The sequence below is a fragment of the Alexandromys fortis genome, unplaced genomic scaffold (assembly GCF_014885135.2).
Source record: "Alexandromys fortis isolate MF-2015 unplaced genomic scaffold, M_Fortis_MF-2015_v1.1 scaffold_88, whole genome shotgun sequence".
Classification (NCBI taxonomy): domain Eukaryota; kingdom Metazoa; phylum Chordata; class Mammalia; order Rodentia; family Cricetidae; genus Alexandromys; species Alexandromys fortis.
In genome coordinates, this window is record NW_026067961.1 from 370,358 (window position 1) to 395,064 (window position 24,707).

At 55.5% G+C, this 24,707-nt stretch overlaps 2 protein-coding genes across 4 annotated transcripts; both read right to left on the minus strand.

The window, feature by feature from the left end:
- Nucleotides 1-1,837: 1,837 nt before the first annotated feature.
- Pank4 (pantothenate kinase 4 (inactive)) lies at nt 1,838-18,382 on the minus strand. 3 transcript variants are annotated; one of them, XM_050153332.1, is made up of 20 exons: nt 18,221-18,356; nt 14,265-14,425; nt 12,824-12,906; nt 12,269-12,483; nt 11,861-12,044; nt 11,552-11,644; nt 11,065-11,218; nt 10,508-10,689; nt 9,893-9,974; nt 9,551-9,651; nt 7,549-7,704; nt 5,847-5,959; nt 5,642-5,729; nt 4,922-5,073; nt 4,242-4,297; nt 4,014-4,063; nt 3,423-3,527; nt 2,883-2,983; nt 2,690-2,758; nt 1,839-2,224 (listed from the first exon to the last, which is right to left on the minus strand). In XM_050153332.1, the coding sequence occupies exons 2-20, from the start codon at nt 14,335-14,337 to the stop codon at nt 2,011-2,013; spliced, it is 2,271 nt and encodes a 756-aa protein (XP_050009289.1). In that variant the 5' UTR covers nt 14,338-14,425; nt 18,221-18,356; the 3' UTR covers nt 1,839-2,010. The 3 variants fall into 3 exon arrangements, with proteins under 3 accessions (XP_050009288.1, XP_050009289.1, XP_050009290.1); XM_050153331.1 differs by lacking the exon at nt 14,265-14,425 and having other exon boundaries at nt 1,838-2,224; nt 18,221-18,382; XM_050153333.1 differs by lacking the exons at nt 10,508-10,689; nt 11,065-11,218; nt 11,552-11,644; ... (3 more) ...; nt 14,265-14,425; nt 18,221-18,356 and having other exon boundaries at nt 9,551-9,690; nt 9,893-10,490.
- Nucleotides 18,383-20,284: 1,902 nt separating this feature from the next.
- Nucleotides 20,285-21,726, minus strand: Hes5 (hes family bHLH transcription factor 5). The gene is made up of 3 exons (XM_050153414.1): nt 21,264-21,726; nt 21,011-21,176; nt 20,285-20,920 (listed from the first exon to the last, which is right to left on the minus strand). Exons 1-3 carry the CDS (start codon nt 21,315-21,317, stop codon nt 20,640-20,642), a joined length of 501 nt encoding a protein of 166 aa, XP_050009371.1. The 5' UTR covers nt 21,318-21,726; the 3' UTR covers nt 20,285-20,639.
- Nucleotides 21,727-24,707: the final 2,981 nt, after the last annotated feature.

The window sequence follows — 24,707 nt, forward strand, 5'->3', positions numbered from 1 at the left end:
CCCATCTGCCTCCTGGAGAGCTGCGGTGCTGCAACCGACGTGAGGCCTTGACTTCTGCTGGGGCCTTCAAACCGGCTGTTGGCCGAGAGAGCTCCACCCAGCCCTGCCAGGAAGGATACACCTCTGGGGAGGACTACTCTGCCCTCACTCTTCTCCTGCCACGGCAGGGCCACGGGTGTGGTCTCAGGGAATGGAGCAGACTCCACTCTGGCTAAGAGACAGATGGAGGTGCAGACAGGGCCATCTGTAGGATGACAACTATTTGGCCACAGGCTGGTCCCCTCCCTGTAGTAAGCAGTTGAGGTGGGGACACAGGCAGGCCCCAGACAGTACTAACTTATGCTCAGAGCCCTGACTATGCTCTTCTGTCTCTTCCCTTCTGAGGGCCCAGCCAAAGCAGACTGGAGGCCCAAGGGCCCTGTAACCCAGCCTCATGCTGGGCCTGGAGTCACCCTAAGGTGGGCTAGGATTGAGGATCTTTCCAGTTTGGGCAGCGGGGCCTGACTGCCTGTAGTTCAAGGAAAGTAGGAAGCCTACCCTAGCAGGGAGGGCATCCCCATCCAGGGACCAAGGAGCATACCCCAATTTGTGAATGGGGACTTCTGACATTAGATGCCTGGCTTGGGGCCTACTGGTACCTGGGCTGATGACTTGAGGCCCTGGGCTAGGCTGGCAGTTGGGGAAGCGGGCCCTGGACTCAGAACTCCAGGATGCTGCTTTTGTGGTGCCTGCTGCCCCCTGGTGGCTGTCTGTTGGAGAGCACTCATCTACAGGCACGGCATAACGGCTGGTAAAGCCCAAGTCAACATCCGGGGAAGGTCGCAGAGACATCAGGTAGGGCCTGAAATGGCCTCCGAAAACCTCTGAGGGCAAGGAAAAGGAGGGGTAAGTCGAGAGGACCTGGATCTAGGCACAGGCCCAGAACTGAGAAGGCTGGAAGCTGGTGGTCTTAGTGGAGAAGAGGTGGAAGGCAGAGCAGCCCCCACCAAGAAAGGGAACCCTCAGCTGGTGATGAGCATCTGACCGAGCCTCTCGGCTGCCATTTCTTTCCACGGGGGGGGGGGGGGGGGGGGGGCCAGAGAGAGAGAGAGAGAGAGAGAGAGAGAGAGATACAGACAGACAGAGAAGGGGGAGGGAGGGAGGGAGGGAGGGAGGGAGGGAGGGGGGGGGGGGGGGGGGGGGGGGGGGGGGGGGACGGACCAGCAGAGCTGGTGTTGGCCTCTTCGGTCTTTTCCACTGGAGCCCCAGGCTCCACCCCTGCGGCGCAGCCCTGGGAACACCTGCGTGGCTCCACTACACAGCCTTAATGCATGGCTGCTTGTGGCCGCACACCCACCCCTCGGGTCAAGTAAATTAAGGAAGGAGCCCACAAGCCTTGGGTACACCTGAGGCACCCCACAGTGCGGCACTCCCAGCTGCCGACCCTTGGGGACTGAACTCAAAGCCACAACAGCAAAACCCATATAGGATGCCGGGCTCTGCCCAGTTCCAGGAACCCTTGAGGGTCCTTCATGTCAAAGCTTCCTCTCCAGCAGCTCTTGAAACAGGAGAGCAGCTTAGCAGCTCATGCAGACACTGGTGTTTGTTCCTTCTGAGTCAAGAAACAGGAATGGCAGAAACACTGGGACCCAAGGAGGTGATGTAATAGGCCTGGCAGTTCAGCACTCAGTAGCTCCAGAGGTAACAGAGGTAGTCGGCTGGGGCCGCCACAGACCACTGGGGCTATGGGCATTTTCTCAGCAGCACACAAAGTGGATCTGGTCTCTGGGAGACCTGTTGTGCCAGGCACCGCTTCCCACCAGGTGAATACATGTGTATTTATATATTTATATAACAGTTAAATACATCCCAACAGCAGTGTCCCACAGGACAACTGCTAGGTTGGGTGGCCCTGGAACATGTGCTGTCAGTCACAGAAGCATGGTTTCAATATTCCGGTGTGACTTAGGCTCCTCACAGTAAATCATATTCCTGACGAGGGACAGGCAGGCAGGTCTGGCAGTGGGCGTCTCACTCGGTGGGAACCTCGTATTTGAAGATGACACTGAAGAGCTGGCCCCCTAGCCGCTCTGCCAGCCAGGCGTTCTTTACCACTGCCAGCTTGAGGCTCTCGCAGCGCAGCAATGCATGGTAGTTGGTGTGGATGGCACGGCCCATTCCCTCGATGACCACCAGGTCCGCACCACGTTCTCGCACCAGCACGGCCAGTCCCTTGTCTAGGCGGCTTCAGGGAAGAAGGTGGCAGCAAGGTTGGGCAAGGGGCTGGACATAGCCTGCTCTGAGCACACCCTGGTGAACACCAACCCTGTTCCCTTGGAGGTGGCAACCAAGCCCACCCTTCCAGCACTGCCTGGCTCCCCCAAGGCCTGCATTTCTGACATGTCCTTTGTCTACTACAATCTAATTCTTTGCAGAAAGCACTAAAGGGAGGGCCAGCAGATGGCTCAGTGGGCTCAGGCACCTTTCACCAAGCCTGATGACTCGAGTGTCCTCCACAAAACCCACATGGTGAAAGGAGAAAAGCTGCTGTGGGAACGACGGGGCAGAGCCCCTGCTACAGGAGGGTGCCTGCACCTGGGTCAGTTGCCCATCTGCCTTACAGGCTACAGGAAGGAGTGGCTACTGCACCGGTCATATTTAGGGCAGGCAGCACCATGGTGCCTAGCAGAGGAGAGCAGGGCCGGGTTACCTGAGATCCAGGCACGGGGAGCTGGAACCAGTCTGCACTAGCAGCAGCCTGTCTTCTCTGAGTGCAGAGCTATGGGAAACGATGCAGTCAGGCCCAGTAAAGCCCCCCTCCCAACCCTTCTTTGTAATATCTCCGAGTCCCTCCCTCTTATGCCCATCTCCTGCCTGGCTCAGCTTGGGCGGCCAGAACCTACCAGACAATGGGGTCCATGGCCGCAATGCGTTCTGCCACAATGAGGGACTCACTGTAGGTGACATCATTCAGGGCAGGGCCTGAGTTGCATGCCAAGATGACCTATGGTGAGGGGGCAGCGGCTCTTTAGAACTTGGGCCAAAACTCACCAAGCTGTCCCTGGCAGATTCCAAGTAGCAGCCAGCTGGGCAGCAGGGCCCCCAAAGAATCTCAGGGCTCTGTGGCTTCTGAGAGGCAGGGCTGTGCTCAGAGCACACTCTATTGCCTCTTATCCCATCCTTGGCCTGCCTTCTGGATCAGGATAACCTCTCATGTATGCCCAAGTCTCTGGTAAATGCCTTTCCAGGAAACAGGAAGCAGTGAGAGCCCAGGCTTTAATCTACAGCCCACACCCACAGGCCCAAGTACTCCCTGGCCTCACCTGCACTCACCTGCCACAAACGTAGGAGCTCTGACCACGGCCAGAAGCCCACAGCAACGCCAACCCCGCCAACAGCGAAGCCCAGGGGAAGGGTCCCACCCACCCGGCCTTCTCACTCACCTCCGTCCCTCTACAGAGTAGCTCCCTGACAAAGGGGAAGACTCCCAGAATGACGTCTATCCCACTGTTATCTGCGAAAATTAAGGCACATTTATGAGGGGGCCCCTGTAAGACAAAACCAGGACGTTCAGTTGGGAACAGGTGCACTCAAGCGATTCACACCCCACTGTCCTCTACACCCCACAAACCCCCGCAGGGGCTGGGTCCAGGCACAGGTCTCACGGCAGGTGATGGGAGCAGAGCAGTTTGTCCCAAGGCCAGGTGACCCAGGCAGTAGTCACTGCAGGGGCCATGCAGGGAGTAGGGGCATCTTTCTCGCCTGTGGTGCTGGGGATGGAACCCAGAACCTCATTTATGCCGAGCAATTGTTCTTTTACTGAGTCACACCTAAGCCTAGTTCCTCAGCTGGGGGCTTGTGAGCTCTAAGTGGTGGGCCACAGGCTATACCTGTGTCCCAGGGCCACTGGGGGGGGCAGGGGTTGCTACACCCACCTCACAATAAGCCCAATGCCTCTGGTGGCCACCCTTCTTAGCCAGGTCCAGACTCTGTGTTCCAACCCCCAAGGGCAGAAGCAGAAGCACCTTACGTACCTTTAACCTCTGGAGCCACTTGGTGTAGGAATCCACAAGCCAGGGCCGTTCTGTGAGGAGACAGGAACTCCAGTCAGGGAAGCTGAGGCTCAGTGTCAATGGCTTGTTTTGACAAGGGCTGGGCTCTCTCACCTCACGCACACATGGTTACTCCTGCCCCACTGCCTAACTTCTCCAGGGTCAACCACCTACCCACACAGCACACCAAAGCACCCACGGTGTCCATACCTTGCAATTTTCTCTTTGCTTCTTCAAACCCAAACTGGGGGTCTGATTCAAGGACACTGTGTAGAGAAGAGAAAATTAAAATGAAGCAAAAAACACAAAGCAAGCATTCCAGCCCAAATCAACATGGTGAGGCGTCTCCCATATAGGCTGTGCTGAACTGCTGGCCATCTCCACTCAGCAGGCAGCCCAGCTTGGGGCAGAGCCGACTGCAGATATGAACAGAACTCTTCAGTGGAGTATAATAGTTCAGACCTGCTCAGAGCACTGCAGCCAGCTCCCTCTATGCCTGGCAGCCTCGGCTACCCCACCACCACACACTGGGGCCTGCATCTCAAAGGGGCAGCTGTGAGGAGGGGGAGGCAGCCAGGCAGCATGGTCACCCGACGAGGCGCAGGCCTGGGGTAGATTACCATGAAGTCAGCAACTCTACAGTTGTTCAATGCTCCTCCTAGCGTTCAGTTGAGGCCGACATCTTTGTAAGACCCCTTGGTTACATCAGACACTAAGTATCATCCATCCCTACAGAATTTAGTGACTATGGATTTGGATTTTTACCCTGAGAATGTCAGCCTAGAGTCCAAATCTACCCCACTATGATATGGGCCTGCCTGGAACATGATGGGTCTGGGTCTAGATGGCCTGGTGGCAGGATGGACTGGCTGAGCAGGCCTGACACCTACTCAGACACGGCCTTGGCTCCCCAGTCGAAGACATTCCCAGCTAACAGCCCCTTCACCAGGGCCAGCTGCCGCTCTTCCCAGCCTAGAGAGTCCAGCGAGCGCGTCACACTCTGAAAGCACTTCAGTGCGAGGCCGTTTTCTTTCTGCTTCACCTGTGGGGGGGACACACAAGCACCGCTTTATTGGTGCTCACCCTGGAGGCGGGCCCTGACCACTCTTTGTAGCTTCTATGGAGTCTCCAACTCCACAGGGAACTCCACACAAAGGAGGCTCACTGAGGATGCAAACACTAACAATACCAGGGAGGTGATAGGGACACTTGCGGTCACGCTCCTGCGAGGTACTACTCAGGGCCGACCCCCTGTTGCGCCACGTTACTTACTGATTTGGGGCAGTCCTCAGGTCTACATTGTGTTGGGTGAGGCAGAGCGGCATTTTGGCACACAAGGGGAGGGCAGAGGACACACACCCCCAGAGGCCACTGTGCACAGGTATGTGGAGAAGGGACAAGATGCCCAACAGCAGGGAAAAGAAGGGGCCCACAGCTTCTAGCCAGAGGATCTGAGGGGTGTTGACACATGGGACAACAGGGGCTGCACCCCAGCTCCTGATTGGAGCTGTCCACTGAGAAGCAGCCAGTATGGGCTCAGATCTCCTCATCTGGGCACAACAGAATGCTACTGAGTCCTCTGCACCCTACCTGCAGCCTGAAGAGCTCACCTTGGAGTAGGGATCTGGGAAGTTGAACTCATTCAAGCAGTGCTCTCTCGTGTCCAACAGGCTGCGCACAGTCAGTGTCCCGTAGGCACTGTGGACAAAACCAGGATGGAGTGTGGCTGAAGAAGACAGGTCTCACAGAGCCCAGGAAAGTCCAGCGAGACCCCTCACACAGCCAGAAGAGACCGCACCACGTCACAGGACTCACAAGGGCTGGTGCCGCAGTGTCTGCAGTTTACTCCAATACTTCTGCCGGAACTTCTCCGCCCTCTCAGCTGCATCGATGGACTCTGGCTGGCTGGCAACAGCTCGCTTCACCACCTGCCAGCAGCAGAGGGTGTCAAAAAAGCTCTGCCCTGCACCTGGGCACAGCCCGAGGGTAGGCACAGGCTGGTGGGGCTTTGCCCAGCTGTGCTGGAGCACACCTGCACAGCTAAGACCAGTCTCTACGGCAATAATGGGGACGGCCTTGTCTGACGTTTCAGCTTTTAAAGACACCATCCTTGCTGAGCATCCCCCCTGGGGCTTTGGGAGACAGGAACAGACTGCAGGGTCTTACTGGCAGCTACAAACAATACGGCTCAAATTTATGTCCACCAATGGGGGTCGTTTGGGGTCCAGGGCTGTGCCCCAGACTCAGGCTTACCCAGATGTCTGAAAGAGGGTTGGGTATTCCTACTGTGGTCACAACCACCTAGCCTGCCTGAGCTCCAAGTTTAGTGGCTGTAGCCCTGCCGTCACACCTCCCTGGGGCTAGCACTACTACCACACACAGTGCTGGCAGTGGAAAAGGAGGGAAATGCACAAGAAGGCACATGGTTTGATTCTGAAGTGTCCCCAAAGTGGCCCACGTGCAAGCAGTATTCAGAGATGGACCCTGGAAGGGGAGCGGCTCACAAGAGCTCTTCACCGATGGAGTCTACTGATGGACTTAAAGGGTAAGACCATCATGAAGTAGAATGTGGGAGGCGGGGCCTGGCTGAGAAAGTAGTCACTAGGGGCTTGCTTGCCTTGGAAGAGTGTAATATGCATGTTTGTTTGTATGTATGTATGCACGTACATATACACTGAGATAGGATCTTACTATGTAGCCTTGGCTGGCCTTGAACTCACTATGCAGACCAGACTGGCCTCACACTTGCTGAGATTTGCCTGTCTCTGCGTCCTGAGTGCTGGGAGCAAAGACCACATTAGCCTTGAAGAATGGATCTTGCCCTGGCCCCTTCCAGTCTCTCCCTATCTGCTTTCTGGTTGGTTGCCACAGAGTGAGCAGCTTTGCCTTCCCACGCCCCGCCTCTGCAATGCCCCGCCTCTGCAATGCCCCGCCTCACCACAGGCCCACAAGGGGTCAGAAGACCCTAGGCTGAAGCCTCTGAAAGTGTAAGCCAGAAGTTATTGTTTCTGTCGGACTAAAAGAAATGAACAGGGTAGAGGTCCCTCAGCAACACAGAACCCTATTCATGTCAAAATCAGACCATGTGCGTGGCTTGGTGATATAGGCTGCTACCATCCCAGCACTTAGACAGCTGAGGCAGAAGGATAGTGAGTCTGAGGTAAGTCTGGCTACATAGTTAAGTTTCAACCCAGCCTGGGCTACAGAGTAAGACCCTTCCTCCAAAAACTGCCAAAAGCAGAGTCTGTGTAATGGCTCGCTTTCTGAAAAGATATAAACAGTAAAAGTACGTGGTGTTCTATAGAAAGGCTTCCCTGAATCGTGGCCTCACCCCAATATACCCTGCCTGAGACAGAACTATTTTCCTTACTAAGACCACATGACCTCTAGAAAATGTCCCTGCCCTCTTCTGCCTTCTTCCCTGCTGGCCCTTGGAGGGATGGAGCCAGCTAAGCCCTGGAGCAGCCCAGGTGGCCCAGAGGCCCATGGGGGCCACTTGCTGTGTCTTGAGCCTCACCCCATCCAAGGCCTCCTCAAAGCAAGTAAGCCAGTATTGGCGGGCCAGCGCATCGTCGGTGAGGTCCACGGTGTCAGGGACATAAGAAGATGGGTCCAGAAGGAGGGGCAGGTTGACCAAGGGCCTCTCCAGCCGGTCCATCTCCAGCAGGTCAAACTAGGAGGAAAAGAAGTTGGTGGAAATGTCACAGAAAGATCACGATCCTGAAGAGGTCCGACTATCCCACCTGCCTCATCTCTGGGCCTCCTCTTGCAGCCACCAACCAGATTTCTGGATCCAGCTCACTGCTCGGCAGTGGAGTGGTCTACTCTTAAAAGTTGCAGATCAACTCCCACCCTCCTCCTGAATCAACAGCCCCTGTGGCTGTCACCCTTAGTTCCACAGCAGTGTGTGGTTCCTAGGCTGCACCACCCTCCGGCTGTTCTGACACCAGTTCATGCTGTTTTAAGTTGCATCTCTAGGTTCTCCACAAGCCCTGCTCCTGGCTGCTCAGTGCCCAACAGCCCTGTGACTCAGTTCTGTTCTGGCAGACTCGTGCTGGTACTGGCCTTGGCCTCTGTCCTGTGCTGCTGATTTGCTGTCTGCAAAGCCTTCCAGGGCCGTTCCTCATATACTGGCCCGAGATGCAATCAGTAAGACCAGCTACGTTAGCGGCCACATGTACCCCATAGCCATGGGAACCACCGCTTGCCCCAAGGGGAATGTCTATTTTAAGTTGGAGAAGCTGAGTCAGCGAGCAGATAGGTGAGGTGAGTGTGCCCAGCAGCAGCTCTAGGCCCAGAGAAACTATCGGGAGACAAGAATCAGTCTAAGCGTGACTTCTGCTCCAAGGCCACCTCTTTCTGACCTCAAGTTGCTGCCAGTTGCATCACACCCTTGAACTCAAACCCGTTCGGCCAGGGAAATCCAACAGCAGTGACTGCACATGAACTCTAGGTTAAGACTCAACTTGGACGGAACCACAGGGACCAAAGTTTGTGAACCTGGGAACACATACAAGTGGCCTGGTAAATTCCTGAACCAACCAGAAAGGGGCAGGATTACCTATCAACCACTGGCTAACCACCAAGTGCCCCAGTCTCCGTGCTGTCCGCACAAGAGGACACACGGCACTCCAGGCTCTCGCTACAAGTTTGCCATTCCGCAGGTTTGGGCTACCTTAGATACGGTCTCTCTTGCAATATAAGCCTCAAAGGACTGCTCAGCACCTGCACGTCAGACACATTACTTCGACGTGGGCTGTGCAGACCCCAGGTGTGGCGCAGAGCTGAGCAAGCACCACTCACCCTGCCACACTCTGCTGAGGGCAGCAGGAGCCACCCTCAGTACAGACAGGACAGCTTTGATGGCTGCTGCCTCCCTCCATCTCGGGATCCATGTGGCAGGCCTCAACAAAGCCATTTGATGAGTTAAAAACCAAGGCTGGAAGATCTCCATCTGAGCAGCAGTGCCCTCCTGGCCTGGCCCACCGACAAGGGTACAGGGGACATGGAGAATGCTCTCACTGCAGAGGCCTGGGCTCAACTACCAAGGGAGGCTGTGTCCACCATGAAAAGCTGGTTTCCGCCAGTGCTGGCAACCTTGTCCATGGCTCACTCCATGCTTCTAGTGGATGCTTTCAATTCCAACTGCTCTTTCCCAGATGTGTACGGCATCTGGCCACTACACCAGAGTGGGCATCTGACCCGAGAACGCCTGTCAGGAGCTCTCATCAAGAGGACGCTAACTAGGCAGGTGCTAATGAGTCTCCTACCCAAGAATTGTAAAGCTGCTGGCAGTGAGCTCAGACCAAGGGCAGGCCTAACATCAAGGGTAGGCCTATTCTCCACTTTTGTTGCAAACCAAACGGGCCACCAGGCCACTCAGGCTCCCAAGAGCTCTGGAAACCTCGGTGCCTCCTGCCCTCAAGTCTAACTTGCTATCAACACAAAACCAGTCTGTGTGGTGAGAGGCCACAGTGGAGACGGCTGGGCAGGCTGCTCCGGAAGGGCCTGCTACTCACTGTGCCGCTCCTCGCCCGCTGTGTCGGGCACAGCTCGGGCGACGTGCTCATCAGCCCGGAGCTGGCTGCGTAGTTCTCACCCCAGCTGTACTGGTTAGGATCTGGAAAAACGAGAAGCTGGTCACCGTGTCAGCCTCGCCCTTGATTCAAAGGGGAAAGTAGAGGAGGAAAAGGGATAAAATCACTGGTCTATTACACGCTAAGGGATCACCCCTTTTCTGGGGCTTCCTCAAACCTCATGCCCCACTCCCTGCCCCCACTCTCCCACCCAGATATCCCAATCCGGGGCACAGGCCGCTCCCTGCACAGCCTGCCACTGCTCAGTGCAGTGACTCTACTCACTGTCTTGCTCGGCTCCTTTTAAAAACGCCCCGATGGCTCCCAGGTAGCCTTCGTGTCTTAGGAAGAGTGCCTGGACTTCGCCCTGCCCCAGCCAAGCCCACAGGTAACTGGTCAGTGTCCAGTAAGAGCCACTCTGGACCCATCACACCAACACACCAACCTCTGCAAGGCTGCCCGATACCCTGCCGACAGATGGTACCTGTATGCCACAGGGCAGCCCGGTGGCTGAGGAACCTGAGGGGAAGCCTGACTATACAAGGCTGCTTGGATTTGCCACTGCCTAACTCCGCTGGCCCAGACACCTCAGACCCACGTGTGGCCTCACTAAAGGACAATCCCTGAATGGCCGTCACTATCAGGCTTACACTCTGCACAGAATGCCAAGCTGGCCAGCGGGAAGGCGGTCTGCCTGCAGACACTTATCTTCCCAAGGACACTGGTAGCAAGGAACTGTGGCTGTGCCCCATCCCAGAGCCTCACACGTGCCCCTTGGGTGCAAAATGAGTTCTGATCGGCATGTCGCCGCCATTGGGGGCCTTTATGGAGTATACTGTAGCAGCTGGAGTGAGCTGAGCCCACACCAGCGCCCAAGGACAGGAAACTGGCTACAGTCACCTTGGAGAAGAAGTTAATGCTGTAGGTGATGGTGCGCATGGTCACAGGGTGGCCCCGGATGAAGAAGCCCCCAAAGTAGACCCTGTCCAAGCCGTGAAGCTTGGCGTAGAGACAGGCGAGCTGTCCAATGTCATTGCTGATCATGTGCAGCAGGCTCTTGGCCATGTCTTCTTTGGAGAACTCTGAGAGGGAAATGAAAACAGAATCCAGGGTGTGATGTGAGTTCCCCCCGGCAGCAGACGGCTAGAGGGGAGGGGCACAGAGCTCTGGGATGTGAGTTCTGGATGAACGAGGCATTCTTTTCAAGAGGAAAAAAAATATCCTAACTGCTTTTCCTAGCTTGCACGTCCCTGGAAACAGAGGCTGAGGAAGTTATCTGGCAACATTCTAATGAGCCAGAGCAGGATGTGGAGGGCGTGAGCCCTAGAGGCCCAGCAAGGACAGTCTCAGGGGGAATCTGTGAGATTTGTCTCTCCACACTAGTGGGCAGAGTGATGCCCTGGGCACTGAAGCTGGCCATGCCTTTGTCACCATGAAGGGCAGATCCTGGCAGGTACCTCTGTCGGCAGTGGCTGACTTTCCAAAGCTGCTTGCGATGAGATTGCCGCTCAGCCCCAGGGTCTGATGGGCCCCACCATAGATGTCCTGTACCAGCATGTCAACATTGGCATGCCGGCCTCTGGAGGCCAGCTGCAGCAGCTCATCAAACTTCTGTGGAGGCAGAGCAGGGCAGGGTAGTGAGGGGCCTAGCAGCTGGGGGACCCTCACCACCCTGGACACCAAAGAGAAGCCAGCCAGGTCAGATGTGAATGGCCCTCTCTCAGCACATGGGGTAAGGACAGGGGCTGGCAAGCTGGACTCCTGACCACTGAGCTGGCAGAATTCCAGCAGCTCAGAGCCACTGTCCTTCAGAGTATAAATAGCTCGGTCTCAGGGCTCTAAGACCTGGCGTTCAAGCCGGGATAAAGGCTTGGGAACAGCTTCTGCAAACGTGTAGCAGGGACTGTCTAAGGGCCACAGAGCAGAGGTTCTAAAGAGGATAACCTTTGTTTTGGTGAGCAGAGCCCCCAGCCCCCAGAAGGTGCCTCCTCCAATGGAGCTTCCACCAATCCACTCAAACCGGTCCTCAGTCTCCACCTGGGGAAGGAGGGCAGACACATTAGGCATCGGGGTACAGACCACACAGCCTCCCCAGGAGTTTTGTCATCCTCTTCTGAGTGATCCCTGGGCGGCACTGATGTCATGCCAACAGCGGCTCAGACCTGTTCCTATGTTCAGTGAAGAGAGTGACCACGGCATTGTCCACAGCTAACAGGGGCTGGGCCATTCACCTATCGTTCTGTGGACTCTTACTTTCACAATGGAGACTCCAGAGCCAATGTTGACGAGGAGGTAGGGGAAGATGTTGGGGTGATTTGTTTGAAATCGGAACTCTGGGTCTGAATCTTTCTGGTACATGAAGGCCTCGTGTGGGATGTTCTTCAGCACGAAGTTGCACCCCTTAATCAAGCAGGTCATGACATCTTCCTTGTCCACCCTGTGAAGGAGGGAGCACAGTCTTAAGAATCAGCCCTGGTGCACTTGCCAGGAGACGGTGTAGGGCAGCCAGACTGTACCCACAAGGTCCCCAGCATGGCCAAGCTTCAGCTTCCGCTCTTGACAGGTTTGCAGCTAGCAATGGCACCAAGACAGCACACACACACAGCACCACGGTCTGCACGGGAGTCCAGGGCTTCCCAGCACACCACAAGTACCACTTACTTCAGGCGTAGCTTCTCCTCAATGAGGTCCTTGAACTTATAGGCTCCACCCCCTGTGGCCTGGATGACCTTGGTCTCAGTGTTGACTAGGTGGTCTCTGATGAAGTCCAGACAGGCTTCCATGTAGGTATTCTCAAATTTGATGAAATGCAGGCGAGCTGTGATCTCCTCCTGAACTGAGACCTCATAGGGTGGTTCATGTTCTTGTTCTACGTCCTGGAAAGAGTTAAGTCTTTAAGACTCAATAATCCACACAGTCCTGGGCACCCTGCCCCAGCACAGTAGGAATTCACTCAACTGTGATACACAAAATACTTGATGTTAGCTTGGGCCAAGGCAGAGAAAGCAGATGAAGAAAGGAGGTCTAGATACCCAAGACCCTCAGAGAAGGACACAGGAGCAGGGAAAGGAAAAGACATTCCCAGGAAGGGTAGGACACTCAACTCTAGGATCACGGTGTTAATATGTGTACACAGTAGGAGACCAAGGCCAGAGGGAAGCAGCCAGCCTGTCTAGCTCCCCTGGTGCACATGCATACCCCCGTCGCGAGGCTTACCTTTCCTGGGTGGTCAAAAGACCTCACTTTGGCCACCTTGTGCTGTACAGTAGAATAGTATGCCAACTTGGTCAGTGATCCACCTACAAGGGGAAGGCACAAACCAGGCGAAATTCAGAATGGGTCAAAGGAGACCCTAAGATCCACTTCCTATAGGCTCTTAGAGGGCACTCTGATGCGTCAGCAAACAGCCTCTTCCTTGAGCACCCAAGTCTATGTGGACAAGGTACTGAGTGTTGTGTGAACTCAGAATCCCTGTGGGCGGGGCTGGAGAGATGGCTCAGAGGTTAAGAGCATTGCCTGTTCTTCCAAAGGTCCTGAGTTCAATTCCCAGCAACCACATGGTGGCTCACAACCATCTGTAATGGGGTCTGGTGCCCTCTTGTGGCCTGCGGGCATACACACAGACAGAATATTGTATACATAATAGTAAATAAATATTTNACCACACAGTGGCTCACAGCCATCTGTCATGAGGTCTGGCGCCCTCTTGTGGCCTGCGGGCATACACACAGACAGAATATTGTATACATAATAGTAAATAAATATTTAAAAAAAAAAAAAGAATCCCTGTGGGCACAGAAGAGAGGAAAAGGATATAAGCCACCATGACGTAGCATCTCTTCTACCCCCACCCCCAGATTCTTAATCTGTTCACGGTTTCCCTCCCCACACTCACAAAGCAGAAATGGAGCCAACCTGCTGCCTCCGAGTACACTTAGCTGTTGTCAGTTTTTTTTTTTTTAATAAATAAACCCAAAGCTTTATTTATTATGTATACAGTATTGTCAGTATTCAGGGCTAGAGAGAGGCCCGGTTGATAGAGCATTAGCCTCGCAACTGTGAGGGGCTGAGTTCAGAGCCCCAGAACCCAATGGGGTGGTAATAAATGCTTGTAATCCCAGTGATGACAAAATGGGAGGAAAAAAGACAAATTCCTGGGGTTCACTGGCCAACTCGTCTGCCTGCTTGGTAAAGCTCCAGGCCAATGAGGGACAAAAGGTAGACGGTGCCCGAGAAGCAGCCTGAGTGTCCCCTAACTCCCACCCTCCCCCGCAGACCTCAGTTACACAGCCTGGCAGGGCAGACCTGCAACCCCAGCTGACTGGAGGCAGAAGCAGGCACAAGTGTCAGGTCAGCCCAGGCAGCTTAGCGAGACTGCCTCACAATAAAACAAAAATGTGGGCTGAGGAATAGAGGACTGGATGAAAATGTGGTATACTTGTGGAATTCTTTCCCAGCCATCAGAAGAATGAAGTCACGCCATTTGCAGGGAAGTCATATTAAGTGAATTAAGGCAGCCTCAGAAAGACAAATACGTACTCCTTTTCTTTGTGATTCACAGATTTTATATAGTTATGTAAAACTATGTGTGTAGACATGTGACATTCCCAACACACAAGATAAAGAGGGCTGGGCTGGAGCTCAGGGCAGCACTCACCTTCCCATGTGGGGTCCAGGTCCGAGCTCCAACACTGAAAGCAGTGCAGACCCCAAAACTGACCAAAGCACATGTGTCCTCTCCTCTTAGCAAATCAGGGCAGGCAACACACAGCGTCTTTGAGACACAGAGTCAACAGATAGGGTTTACCTACACAGGGACTGAGGGTCAGAGAGTTCAGGACCGAGCTGATGGAGCAGCGGGAGCCTCAGAAGTAGCCAAAGGAAGTGAAGGCCTCCACAGGACCCGCCTCTGGCTTGTTGCTTTTAAAGTGTTGGGAGCAGTGAGCCCTCAGATCCTGAATTTCTTGTAATCCCCTGATCTGAGTGCCTACAGCTGCTCTGAGCACGAGACCTTGAGGAGTTCCTGATGGCAGGAGAGTGGTTTCTGGTGGGGTTGGCTGGGGCGTGGCTATCTCTATATAATCTGCCCCTGAACACAATAAAGGGGGCATTCTTGGGGAATTCAAGGATGACCCGTGTCGCTGTCTCTCTGTGTGTGTCTGTGTATTTTAACCTCCAGCCCCCTTGCCTGAAGCTCGGGAATTGGGTGCCAGCGCAGAGCGCAGACATGGGGGCGTGATGCGTGGCATTAAAAATTTTATTTTTATGTAATTTTTTTAATCTGAGGGTTTATTTTTATTCTGTGTATGGATATCTTGCCTACATAAATGCCTGAACACCACGTCCATGCAGTGTCTGTGGAGGCCGGAGGATGGCATCATATCCCCTTGTAAGTGAAGTTACAGATGGATGTTAGCCACCAAATAGGTGCTGGGAATTCAATCTGGGTCCTCTGAAGAACAGTCAGTCTTCTTTAGTGTTTATCCTTTTCTTCAGTTCTATTGTGGGTTTTTGTTTTTTGGTTTTGTTTTTTGTTTTTTTGAGACAGGGTTTCTCTGTGTAGCCCTAACTGCCCTGGAACTCACGTCATAGACAAGACTGGTCTCTAACTCACAGATATCCTCCTGCTTCTGCCTCCTGAGTGCTGGGATTAAGGGAATGCACCACCACCTCCTGGCCAGTCCTATTGTTTTTTGAGACAGGGTCTCACTATGTAGCCTTGGCTGGCTTGGAACTCACTACGTAGCCTGAGCTGGTCGCAAATCGCTGGAAATCCACGTGCCTCTACCTCCCACGTGATGGGATTCAAGGCATGCATCTATCAGCACACCTGGAGCCAGGCAGGCTCCTGGCATCTTCACAGGGCCTGCCACCCATGGAACACTGCCCACAGCCAGCCCCCTGTGCTCTCCAATTGAGTCACACACTCCAGGGAAAGCTGCCCAAAGGTCCAGGGAAGGCAATGCCAAGAACAAGCCCCTGCAAGCAGAAAAGGCACTTTCCAGTTTGTAGCTGCAGATTCACAGGCCTTCAAAGGACACGGACATGTGGGGAAAACGGGAACCTCAGCACCCCACTGCAGCTGAGCCTCTCACAGGCTGACAGAAACAAGGCAAAGGTTCCTCAGCAGCAGAGTGAAATGGCTGAGTTATTTCCAAGTGTGTTTTTTTTTTTTTTCCATGAGAAAATACTTAAAGGACTACAGGGAGCAGATACTCAAATTTATAGACATGTACGACCAGAGTGCTTTGGGGTCAGAGCTCCCCCCTTGGTGAAACTAAAACAATGCAGCCTGTCCTGTGCAACCGAGAATGACCATAATGCAGCTGTTCCTTGCAACTGAGAATGACCATAATGCAGCCTGTCCCGTGCAACCGAGAATGACCGTAATGCAGCCTTGCTAGTTTGGTTTAGTGAGTGTGTCATGAGCTTAATCTCATCCCTGGCCATAGTCCTAAGCCTCCTGAGCCCTCTTTCTTGCCCTCAATCCCAGCCTGTCCTTGGGCTTGTCTGCTTCTCTACGCCTGTCCCATTCACCTCTGAGATGCACTGTTTCTGAAAAGACAAGACTGTGCAAACTGATGGAAAAGTACTTTAAGCAACTCATCAGAATTTATAGCGAGGCCGGTGAGACAGTTAGATAAAGGTGCTTGCTGTCAAGTGATGACCTGAATTTGATCCCAGGACCCACGAGGTGGATGGAGAGAACTGAGTTCCACCAAGCTGTCCTCTGTCTTTCACATGCACACCACAGAACCAAGGAAGGGCAGGCAGTCCAGCATTTACTCCCTGGAGCCTCTCCCTACCTGTGTGCCCCTTGGGGACCCTCCCTACTACCTGTGTTTCCAGGACTGAATCAACCTAGTTGACATGAATGTCCCCATCCAAGAAAGGAAAAGAGCTCGCCAAGAACACAGATCAGCTGAGGCTTCCTCGATCCAGAGACACAGAAAGAGGAAACAGGAGAAGTCTATTTTTAAACAACACTGCCAGCAAGCATGTTGTTTTGTAGGTGCCTGAGTTGTTGACCCCATCCTGAGTTCCTGAGTTGTGATCTCCCATCAGCTACGGGGGAAAAAAAGTTTGTCCTCAGGAACAGTAAGCATGTCCTTCTAAGCTCTGATCCAAGACCCAGGCTAGGAGACAAAATCCAACACTGAACATACCCCTGCAGTGTCCTTCTGCCAAGGGAGTCTGTGTCTGACCTGAGGCAGCCCTTCACTACAGCGCATGCTTTGTGGCTTCTGGATGGATGGTCTCGGGGAGCCACATACATTATCCAAGGTGAACCCTATTTTCTCAGCTGACAGATGATGTTTGCAATCAACTTCAACTGCTTTTCAGACATATTTACTAAATTTTTCTTCCCAACAAACAAGTGTAAGACCACAGGACAAAGCACAAAACCCAGCCCTGAGAGAAGGTTTCAAAAGCCTGGGGACAGCTGCCTTAGGACTTTTGGAGAGGTCTGGCTGCGGACAGTCCCCTCTGCTGGGCCTGTAAGATCACCACTTTCAGCCCAATATCCAGTCAGTCAATCACCAAGTTATCTCAGGGGTTACTGGAATCTTTTCTACTGCCTACTTCCCTTCCCCATCACCAACCCTTCTGAGCCCTTGATAACAGTGGGAGCTCAGACCAGGCCATCTTTGCTTTCACATCCACTCCCCATTCCAAGAAAGGGCACCTCAGAGAGACAACCCAAAAGCATGAGGGTAGAGAACACATTCAATATTCCAGAAGTAACGAGAATCATCAAGTCGTTTAACGATCCAGACTTTTCAAGGAGGCTAGGAGCCAGCAGCACACCCATTCATTCACGGAGTTAAGTCCAAGACAGCAGATGCTGCCCTGCTGTGCGGGCCTCATTGACCACGCTGGCATCAAGAGGCACACGGGCAAAACTCCCCAGTAACAGGATGCACAGCAGAGCGGTTGGGGATTGGCCGGGACCCATCCTGGCTCTGCTATCTACGAATTGACCGATCCCCGAGCTTGGTCTCCACATCTGCACACAAGGATGACAGAATCTCCTTGTTGGGAGCTATGAGGTAGCCCAACAAGGAAAAGGGTCTAAGGCCGGCCGGTAGCTGGTCGGCAGTGAGGTCAACCACCAGGCACGCAGGAGGAGGCGCACGTAGGAGGTAGTGCAGGCGCCCAAATCCACGGAACACGCTGGGAGCTTTACACCCAGTGCACGAGTGTCCGGACCCCACGTCTCTATCGCTGTCTGGGAAGTGGGAGGTCCGGCGGACTGTGCCTCGAAGCGGCGTGCAGCCAAACCCCAGGGGATCTGAGTGGACTAGGACCTCCGAGGCTACCCGCCCCGCCCGTCTCTCCACGGAGCCCTCACAATCGGCCGGCGCCGCGCGGACTACGAAGCCCGACATGCCCCGCTCCAACCGCGCAGCGCCTACCGGGGACTGAAGTCCCGCAGCCGGCTCGATCCCGCACCTTGGCGCTGCACACACTACAAGTCCCAAGAGGCTGTGCGGCGACCCGTGAGGCTGTGCGCATGGCCCGCGCCTCCGCCCTTCGTCCTTCCCGCCGCCCCCGCTGGCCGCCTATGCCCACAGTTCTGGCCGCCCGCTCGAGTACCCGGACCGTGGCTACCTATATCAATGGCGAAGCGCTTGGCGTTCTCCAGGTTGCGGAAGATCTCGTCAGGGGGCAGCGTGATGCTCTTGTCCAGACTGTCCCCGCCGCTCCCGCCGCCACTTGCTCCACGCTCCGCCATTTTGAAAGTGCCTGGCCAGCCTCATCTGCCATGGAGATATATGCGCATATAATTGACTGCTAAACGCCGCGTGCATAAATTATGCTAATGTGGTCACGCCCCCCTCCGCCTGTACTGGAGACCGTGCCTCTAGACGGTCCCAGACAAGTTTTCCAGAGGCCAGGATTGCGGAAGGGAGTGCTATTATTCTCCAGACTACTAATACAAAGCTTCTGGAATATTGTTCCGTCGCTGAGCTGTCTGGGTGCTAACTTGTGCCGAGCCCGCCGATCCTGCTACCAGACCACCTAAGTCCGGCGCCCTCCTGCTGTGAGGTTGACTGATTTTCCACAGACGTGGGACCTTCTAACTCCCACAGAAACTGGAGTAGTTTTAAGGACCCTACACTCAGGAGTGCCCAGCCATGGGGAAAGTGGACATTTAAAGGCAATCTGCAGAAAGTATAGGCAAAAGGAGGGAAGGATCCCTGGAAGAGGGGGCAGGGTTCCAGAGTGGAGGTGATCTGTAGTTCCTGCTGACTTAAGTCCCTTGTCAGCACTGTGTCCTCCAAGAGGCCCGCCACATAACTTAGTATCTTGCTCTCAGGTTCTGTCTGCAGGCTCCTGGAGCACAGGGTTGAGGCCATGCACAGCACAGCTGCCACTTATCTGGACTGATTCAGGGAGGAGGCAGCCATGCTCTGCATGTGCCTGCCAACAGGATGGGCACACTCTGAATGGAGAGCCCCCTGCAGGGTGGCAGGGTTCCTTCCGAGAGCAAGATGGCCCAGCAACTCAGCCCCTGTCAGTGGGGTATGCCTACCCAGCATTTAGAAGGCCACCCGACAAGGGAGTGGTCTCCTTCCTGGTCATAAATATGCTGATCCCGTGGTAAGCAACATGGGTGGAGATGGAGATTTCTCACTACATCTAGGGGCTCAGCAGGGACTTCAGGGGGCCACTGGGACTGCTGAGTGAGAAAGATGGGCAGGGCAGGGCCCACGTCTGTGACTTGTCATTCAGAAGACATGTGGACCCATCCAGCCCCTGCCCACTTCCTGCGCCACGAATTTTTACTTTGGGGCACCTGGAAGCTGTGAATTTGGCCATCGTCCTGTAGCCTACCTCAAAGTAAGTACCTGTCTGAGGCAATGAACCATCCCTACCAGGTTCATGGCCTGAACGGAACGGGCCACCCCGACCCTAGTCAGTCCTCTCGTGGGAGGAAATATATGAATTAGCTTAACAGCTGCACTAAAGGAAGCGGGAGCTGGGACAGACACTGTCTCGGGTTTGATGCAGCCAAGCCTCTTTTTGCTACATCAAGGGATCCACTGCGTCCCTCAGTTTCCATCTCAGTGACAGAGCAAAGGACCTATGGTTACTAGGTTGCCTTTTCCCCCACCCTCTCCTACTAAAAGTGGGTGGCAGCCTACCAAGGTCTTGTTTTCAGTGAGAGCACCAACAGCTCTGCTTGCCCCTCTCTCTTTCTCCTCCTGCCTCTTGCCTTCCCTTTCTCTGTTAGACGACCACCAGCAACCCCCCTCCTGACCCCTGTTTGGGGCAGGTCCCCCCTATGGCTGCCAAGGACAGACAAAAGGCACAGATATAGCGGGCTTGATGTTTTATTAGAAGCCTTCAGAGCAGTCCGTGGTCTCCCACGTGACCAAGAGTTCAAATTCTAAATACAAAATCGTGCCCACATGCACCCACCCACACAGAGGAATCCTTTAAGGATCATCGTGGAGACCCCACCCTCCCAGACAGCCCACTATAAGCGCGCATCAGACAGCCAAGGCCAAACGGACCTTCAGGTGAGGTCCCACGAGCCCTATGCCCACGCAGGCTGAATGCTTTCCTATGAGGAAAAGCCTGCAGTTCCGCCTTCACAAAAGGCAAGTGTGCCCAGGGCACAGCCCACCTGCAGGGTGCTTGCCCAGCAGCAAGGGGCCCTGAAGAAAGTCCTCTACAGGCTGGGGCACCGGTAAACCAACCCCTGACTCTACAAATATCATAGAACCCCCGGTGACCGGGAACTTCCCAGAAGTCACTTGCTGAAATGCAAACGCAAAACAACCCCATGGGGTCGGACACACGGCAGAAGGTGGACCCTGATTATCCCCAAATGAAAACTCTGCACAACATTCTCTAAGAATGACTCTCCTGCTGGCCAGCCAGCCTGGGGAGGGAGCCTTCGGAAGAAGGTTGCGGTCAACCTGGGGCTGAACTGCCACTGGAGAAAGTCTTCCCTACACGGAGAGGAACGAGAGGAACCGGCTGTCCTCTGGTTCGCTCCAGGCATCCTTTGGCCGCGGGGTCACCAGGGCCGCCAGAGGCCACAGGCGGGTTGTCGAGAGGTGGCGACGGCGGCAGAGGCCTTAGCCGGGGAGCGTGAGGGGTGCTGGGCAGTGCCCGGCGCCGGGGGCTCCTTGGTAGGTGCGGTGGGCGCAGGGGGCCGCTGGAAGTGGTACAGCAGCTTCATCTGCGTGTCGCTGGCGGCATGCAGGGTCAGGAACTGCACGGCCTCTTGCAGACACCACGAGTAGCCCTCGCTGTAGTCCTGGTGCAGGCTCTTGGGGCCGGCAGCTGCGGCGAAGGCTGAGGGGAGACGGGGCGGCATGAGCGGGGCGCGCGCGGTGGAAGTGACACCGGCGGGGAGCGGGAGGCGGGCGCAGACGCGTGGCTCACCTTTGCTGTGCTTCAGGTAGCTGACAGCCATCTCCAGGATGTCGGCCTTCTCCAACTTGGAGTTGGGCTGGTGCCGCGCGAACTCCTGCTCCAGCAGCAGCTTCAGCTGCTCTATGCTGCTGTTGATGCGGTCCCGACGCATCTTCTCCACCACCGGCTTCCGCAGCTGCGAGAGGAGAGGCGTCAGGTGAGCGGCTGAGACCCGAGGCCCCGGGGGGAACCAGACGCTGCGCGCCGGGCGAGTGGCACTTACTCTGTTTTTCTCCTTGGGACTGAGCATCTCTACCGCCACGGTACTTGGGGCCATGCCTGGCGTTCAGGAAGAGAGTGGCGAGCGGAGAGGAGAGAAGCGGAACGGGCAAAGCCAGGCGTCCCGGGCTGGCGCGGCCCCGACCCCCGCGCGCCAGCCCTATATAGGCGCGGGCGGCGGCTCGGCGCCTGGGGCCTGGGCGCCGCGGCCGTTCCCACACTCAGCGGCCAATGGCGGCGCCGGCCGCACAAAGGCGCCGGCCCATTAGCGCACGCTAAATTGCCTGTGAATTGGCGCGGGCACAATGGTCGCTCCCCGAGGAGCAGGTGGGCCGCGCGGCACAATGTCCGGGCTGTGGGAACGCGCTCGCCCTCATTAGCATCCCGGGGCCTGATGCTGAGAGCCCCGCGCCTCAATATGCTGCCTTTTCCCAGGCCGCGGGGAGGTGGGGAGGGCAGGAAGGAGCGCCCCCTCCCCCATTCTCTCCCTTCTTCCCTCCCACTCCCCAGCGGCTCCCCACCGCTGGCTGGCAGAGGCCACAGGCGCAGAAAAAGGAGTCTTACAATTAACAGACAGCCGCTTCCAGAGGGTGGGCACGGGTGGGCTCCCTCCCCATTTGGAACCTGTTGCCCACAGGGAGAGTGTGTTGAAGTGGGCCACACTCTCCCAAACAGGTGCTGCCTGTCACACTGTCCACAGGTAGTGGATGAGAGAGGGACTCAGGCTCTTAGGATCAGCGTTACTAGTTTTTATTGCCAGTCCCCAAACTGACACTTGGGAGAGTGATTTCTGCAGAGCTAGAACTGGCTGGGTGTTAAAGTGTGCAACCTGCCGGGCATACCACCTGAATTTGCTTCGGATAGTATGAAGCCCCACACTCAGGAAGCCTGCGGAAGCCTCCGCACTCACAGGGTGTCTGGACTGCTCTTGGGTCAGCCGGCGCCATCGGGGCCTTCTCTCCACCCTGTGTGGACCTGAGTACCACTATGCGTAGCTCTCTGAGTAGGAGGACCATGCTTCCTTCACTTGCCTGCGATCCCTACTCCTGCATGGTTCCTTGGCTGCCCCTAACTCCTCTCACAGTCCCCCTCGTGTGTGTGTGTGTGTGTGTTCCTGTTTTACTCAGCATTTTGTGGGGGTGGGTGCTAAGTGGCAGAACCGAGAATAAGGCCCTACATGGATGTTGTACCAGCATAGTTGGTCCCCTTGGGATGAACTCAGTGGTGTCTGGCCAGGTGACCTGACTAGTCCCACCCTAGACTCTTAGGGAGTGCCACCTGGAACCGGTACTATTTCTCTGATCGTCTCCAGGGACCAAGGGAGGGGATGAGGCCATTTCTTCCTCCTGAATCAGCCTAAGACCTAGTCGGGTGCAAGTAGGAGGCTGGCATCAGAACACTGCAGCCGGAGCCGAAACCAGCTTCTCTAGATGGATGTCAGCCATGTCTGACAGAGCCCAGGAATCAAAGGGCCTTCACTAAGGTCCACTCAGGAAACACCTTCCTGCCATGGCAGTGACCAACTGCTGTGTTTGCCAGGCCTAGGGACAGTGGGGATGGCTTGGCTTTGAGACAGCTCAGAATGGCCTGGCCACAGCAAGATATAGGGGCACAGGTACGTATAGTCACCTCCCACACCCCTCACCCCGAGCTGGAGGCTTCTCTCTGGGGTGTTTATTTGATGTAGAGGAAGGGGGAGGCTCAGACCTGCATGCCTAGGCCTCTGGTCCTGCAGTCCTGAGGACCTGTGGCAAGCAGCCCCCACAAACCACAAAGGAGAGGGAGTCCCGATGGTCCTGGCGGGGGAGCGTTGTTTGCAGCCCGAAAGAGGTTCATGCCATATGGTAGTCAAATTTAGCCATGCTATGGATCTGGGCTCCCTGGGGGTGGAGAGAACATGATGACCTAGACACCTGTGTGCCTGTTCCATATGTCCTGTCAACCCAGGGCCCAGGAGCGACCAGGTGATCAGCAGAGGGCTGAGGTAATGCAAACAGACCCGGGAGAGCCTGGAACCCACCACCTGGGAGCAGGGTCTGAGCCCCTGTGAGCCTTCACCATTTGCACCTGGATGCTGGCAGCAAGGACCCAAGACTGTACTCGGATCTGGGGGTCATTCACGTCCAGACTTTGCTCCCCCAGGCTTTGGTGGGGGCAGTTGGCTAAGGCTGGTGTTCTGTACTCCCCACACCCTCCCCTGAACCAGCTCCTCACCCAAATGAGACGCGTGCCAGGAGATGTGGTCCAACCTCCATCCCACCCCAACCGCCCGCCCACCCGTGGTGGGTTAGGAGAGTGGCTGACTAGGAGTGAGGGTGGTGGGTGGGCCATGGGGAGGGCAACCCCCTCCCCGCTCCTCCTCGCCACCACCCCCCTCCCCAACCCGAGCAGCTTTGATCCAATTTTCAGTTGTGGGAAATATGAAATGAATGGTGTTAAACCGCAGCCGGATGAAAGGCCGGTTGCCTCCCCGAGTGCGGGCCAGATGGCAGCCCGGGCGGCCTCTGAGGCACACGCCTGGCCTTTGTGGGCCGTTTAACACTGTGAATGGGGCCAAAGTGTGGGAAACTCGCTGGGCTCCTGGCTCACACCATCCGACTTGAGTAGCTCACATAGGGGGAGGGGTGAAGGCTGCCTCTGGCTGGCTGGCGGGCTTTGCCTTGCAGAAGCACTGTGAGCTGGGGGAGGGGGTGGAAGGATCCGCTGCCTCCGCAGCGTTGGGTGGGATGGGGTGCCCTGCGGGATAGGGGTGCCCTGCGGGATGGGGGTGCCCTGCGGGATGGGGGTGCCCTGTGGGATGGAGGTCCCCTGTGGGATGGGGGTGCCCTGTGGGATGGGGTGCCCTGCGGGATGGGGTGCCCTTCTCCAAGTTGCCCTTCATATACCTCCCTGAGTTCCCCACATGAGAGTTCAGTACGTCTGGGGGAAAGGACAGGAGATGAAATGGAATATAGTCTGGAGTTGGCCAGGCCCTTCCATTGAGTAATCACACTATTTTGTAGATTGGGGGGGGGGTGCTGCAAACTGAGTTGTCTTGGTTATGCTTAAAGTCACAAACCCAATCCCTTCTTCATAAGCTGACTGAGAAACTCCCTGGATGGGGAAGGGCCTTGGGGAGGCTGCAGGGCAATACTCTGCCCCCAGTCTCTGAAAGAGGGCTCAGTTTCGGATGGGGCACAGCAGTCTGATAAAACAGTTCGGAGGGCCAACAAAAATTTAATGGAATCACTTTGTAGTTCAGAAATTCTGCTTCTGTGTCTATGCTCGAAAAGTTAGAAGCAGAGGCAAACGCTCTCATACTGGTGCCCACAGCTGTGACTGACACAGTAGCCAAGGAGCCAGGGCCACCCAAGTGTTCACAGACCTGCGAGCAGATAAAGAACAGGCACAATGTCTGCAGAGTGGGAGACCGCGCATCTGTACACAGCACAGGTGAACACTGAGGATG

Coding starts and splice junctions, on each gene's coding strand:
- Pank4 (XM_050153331.1), bottom strand. CDS start 18,344: ATGGCGGAGCGTGGAGCAAGTGGCGGCGGGAGCGGCGGGGACAGTCTG. Junction 11,645..11,860: donor CTGGAGTCTCCATTGTGAAA/GTAAGAGTCCAC, acceptor CTCCTTCCCCAG/GTGGAGACTGAGGACCGGTT. Junction 3,528..4,013: donor AGTGGCTCCAGAGGTTAAAG/GTACGTAAGGTG, acceptor TTTGTCTTACAG/GGGCCCCCTCATAAATGTGC.
- Hes5 (XM_050153414.1), bottom strand. CDS start 21,317: ATGGCCCCAAGTACCGTGGCGGTAGAGATGCTCAGTCCCAAGGAGAAA. Junction 21,177..21,263: donor GTCCCAAGGAGAAAAACAGA/GTAAGTGCCACT, acceptor CTCCTCTCGCAG/CTGCGGAAGCCGGTGGTGGA. Junction 20,921..21,010: donor CTACCTGAAGCACAGCAAAG/GTGAGCCACGCG, acceptor GTCTCCCCTCAG/CCTTCGCCGCAGCTGCCGGC.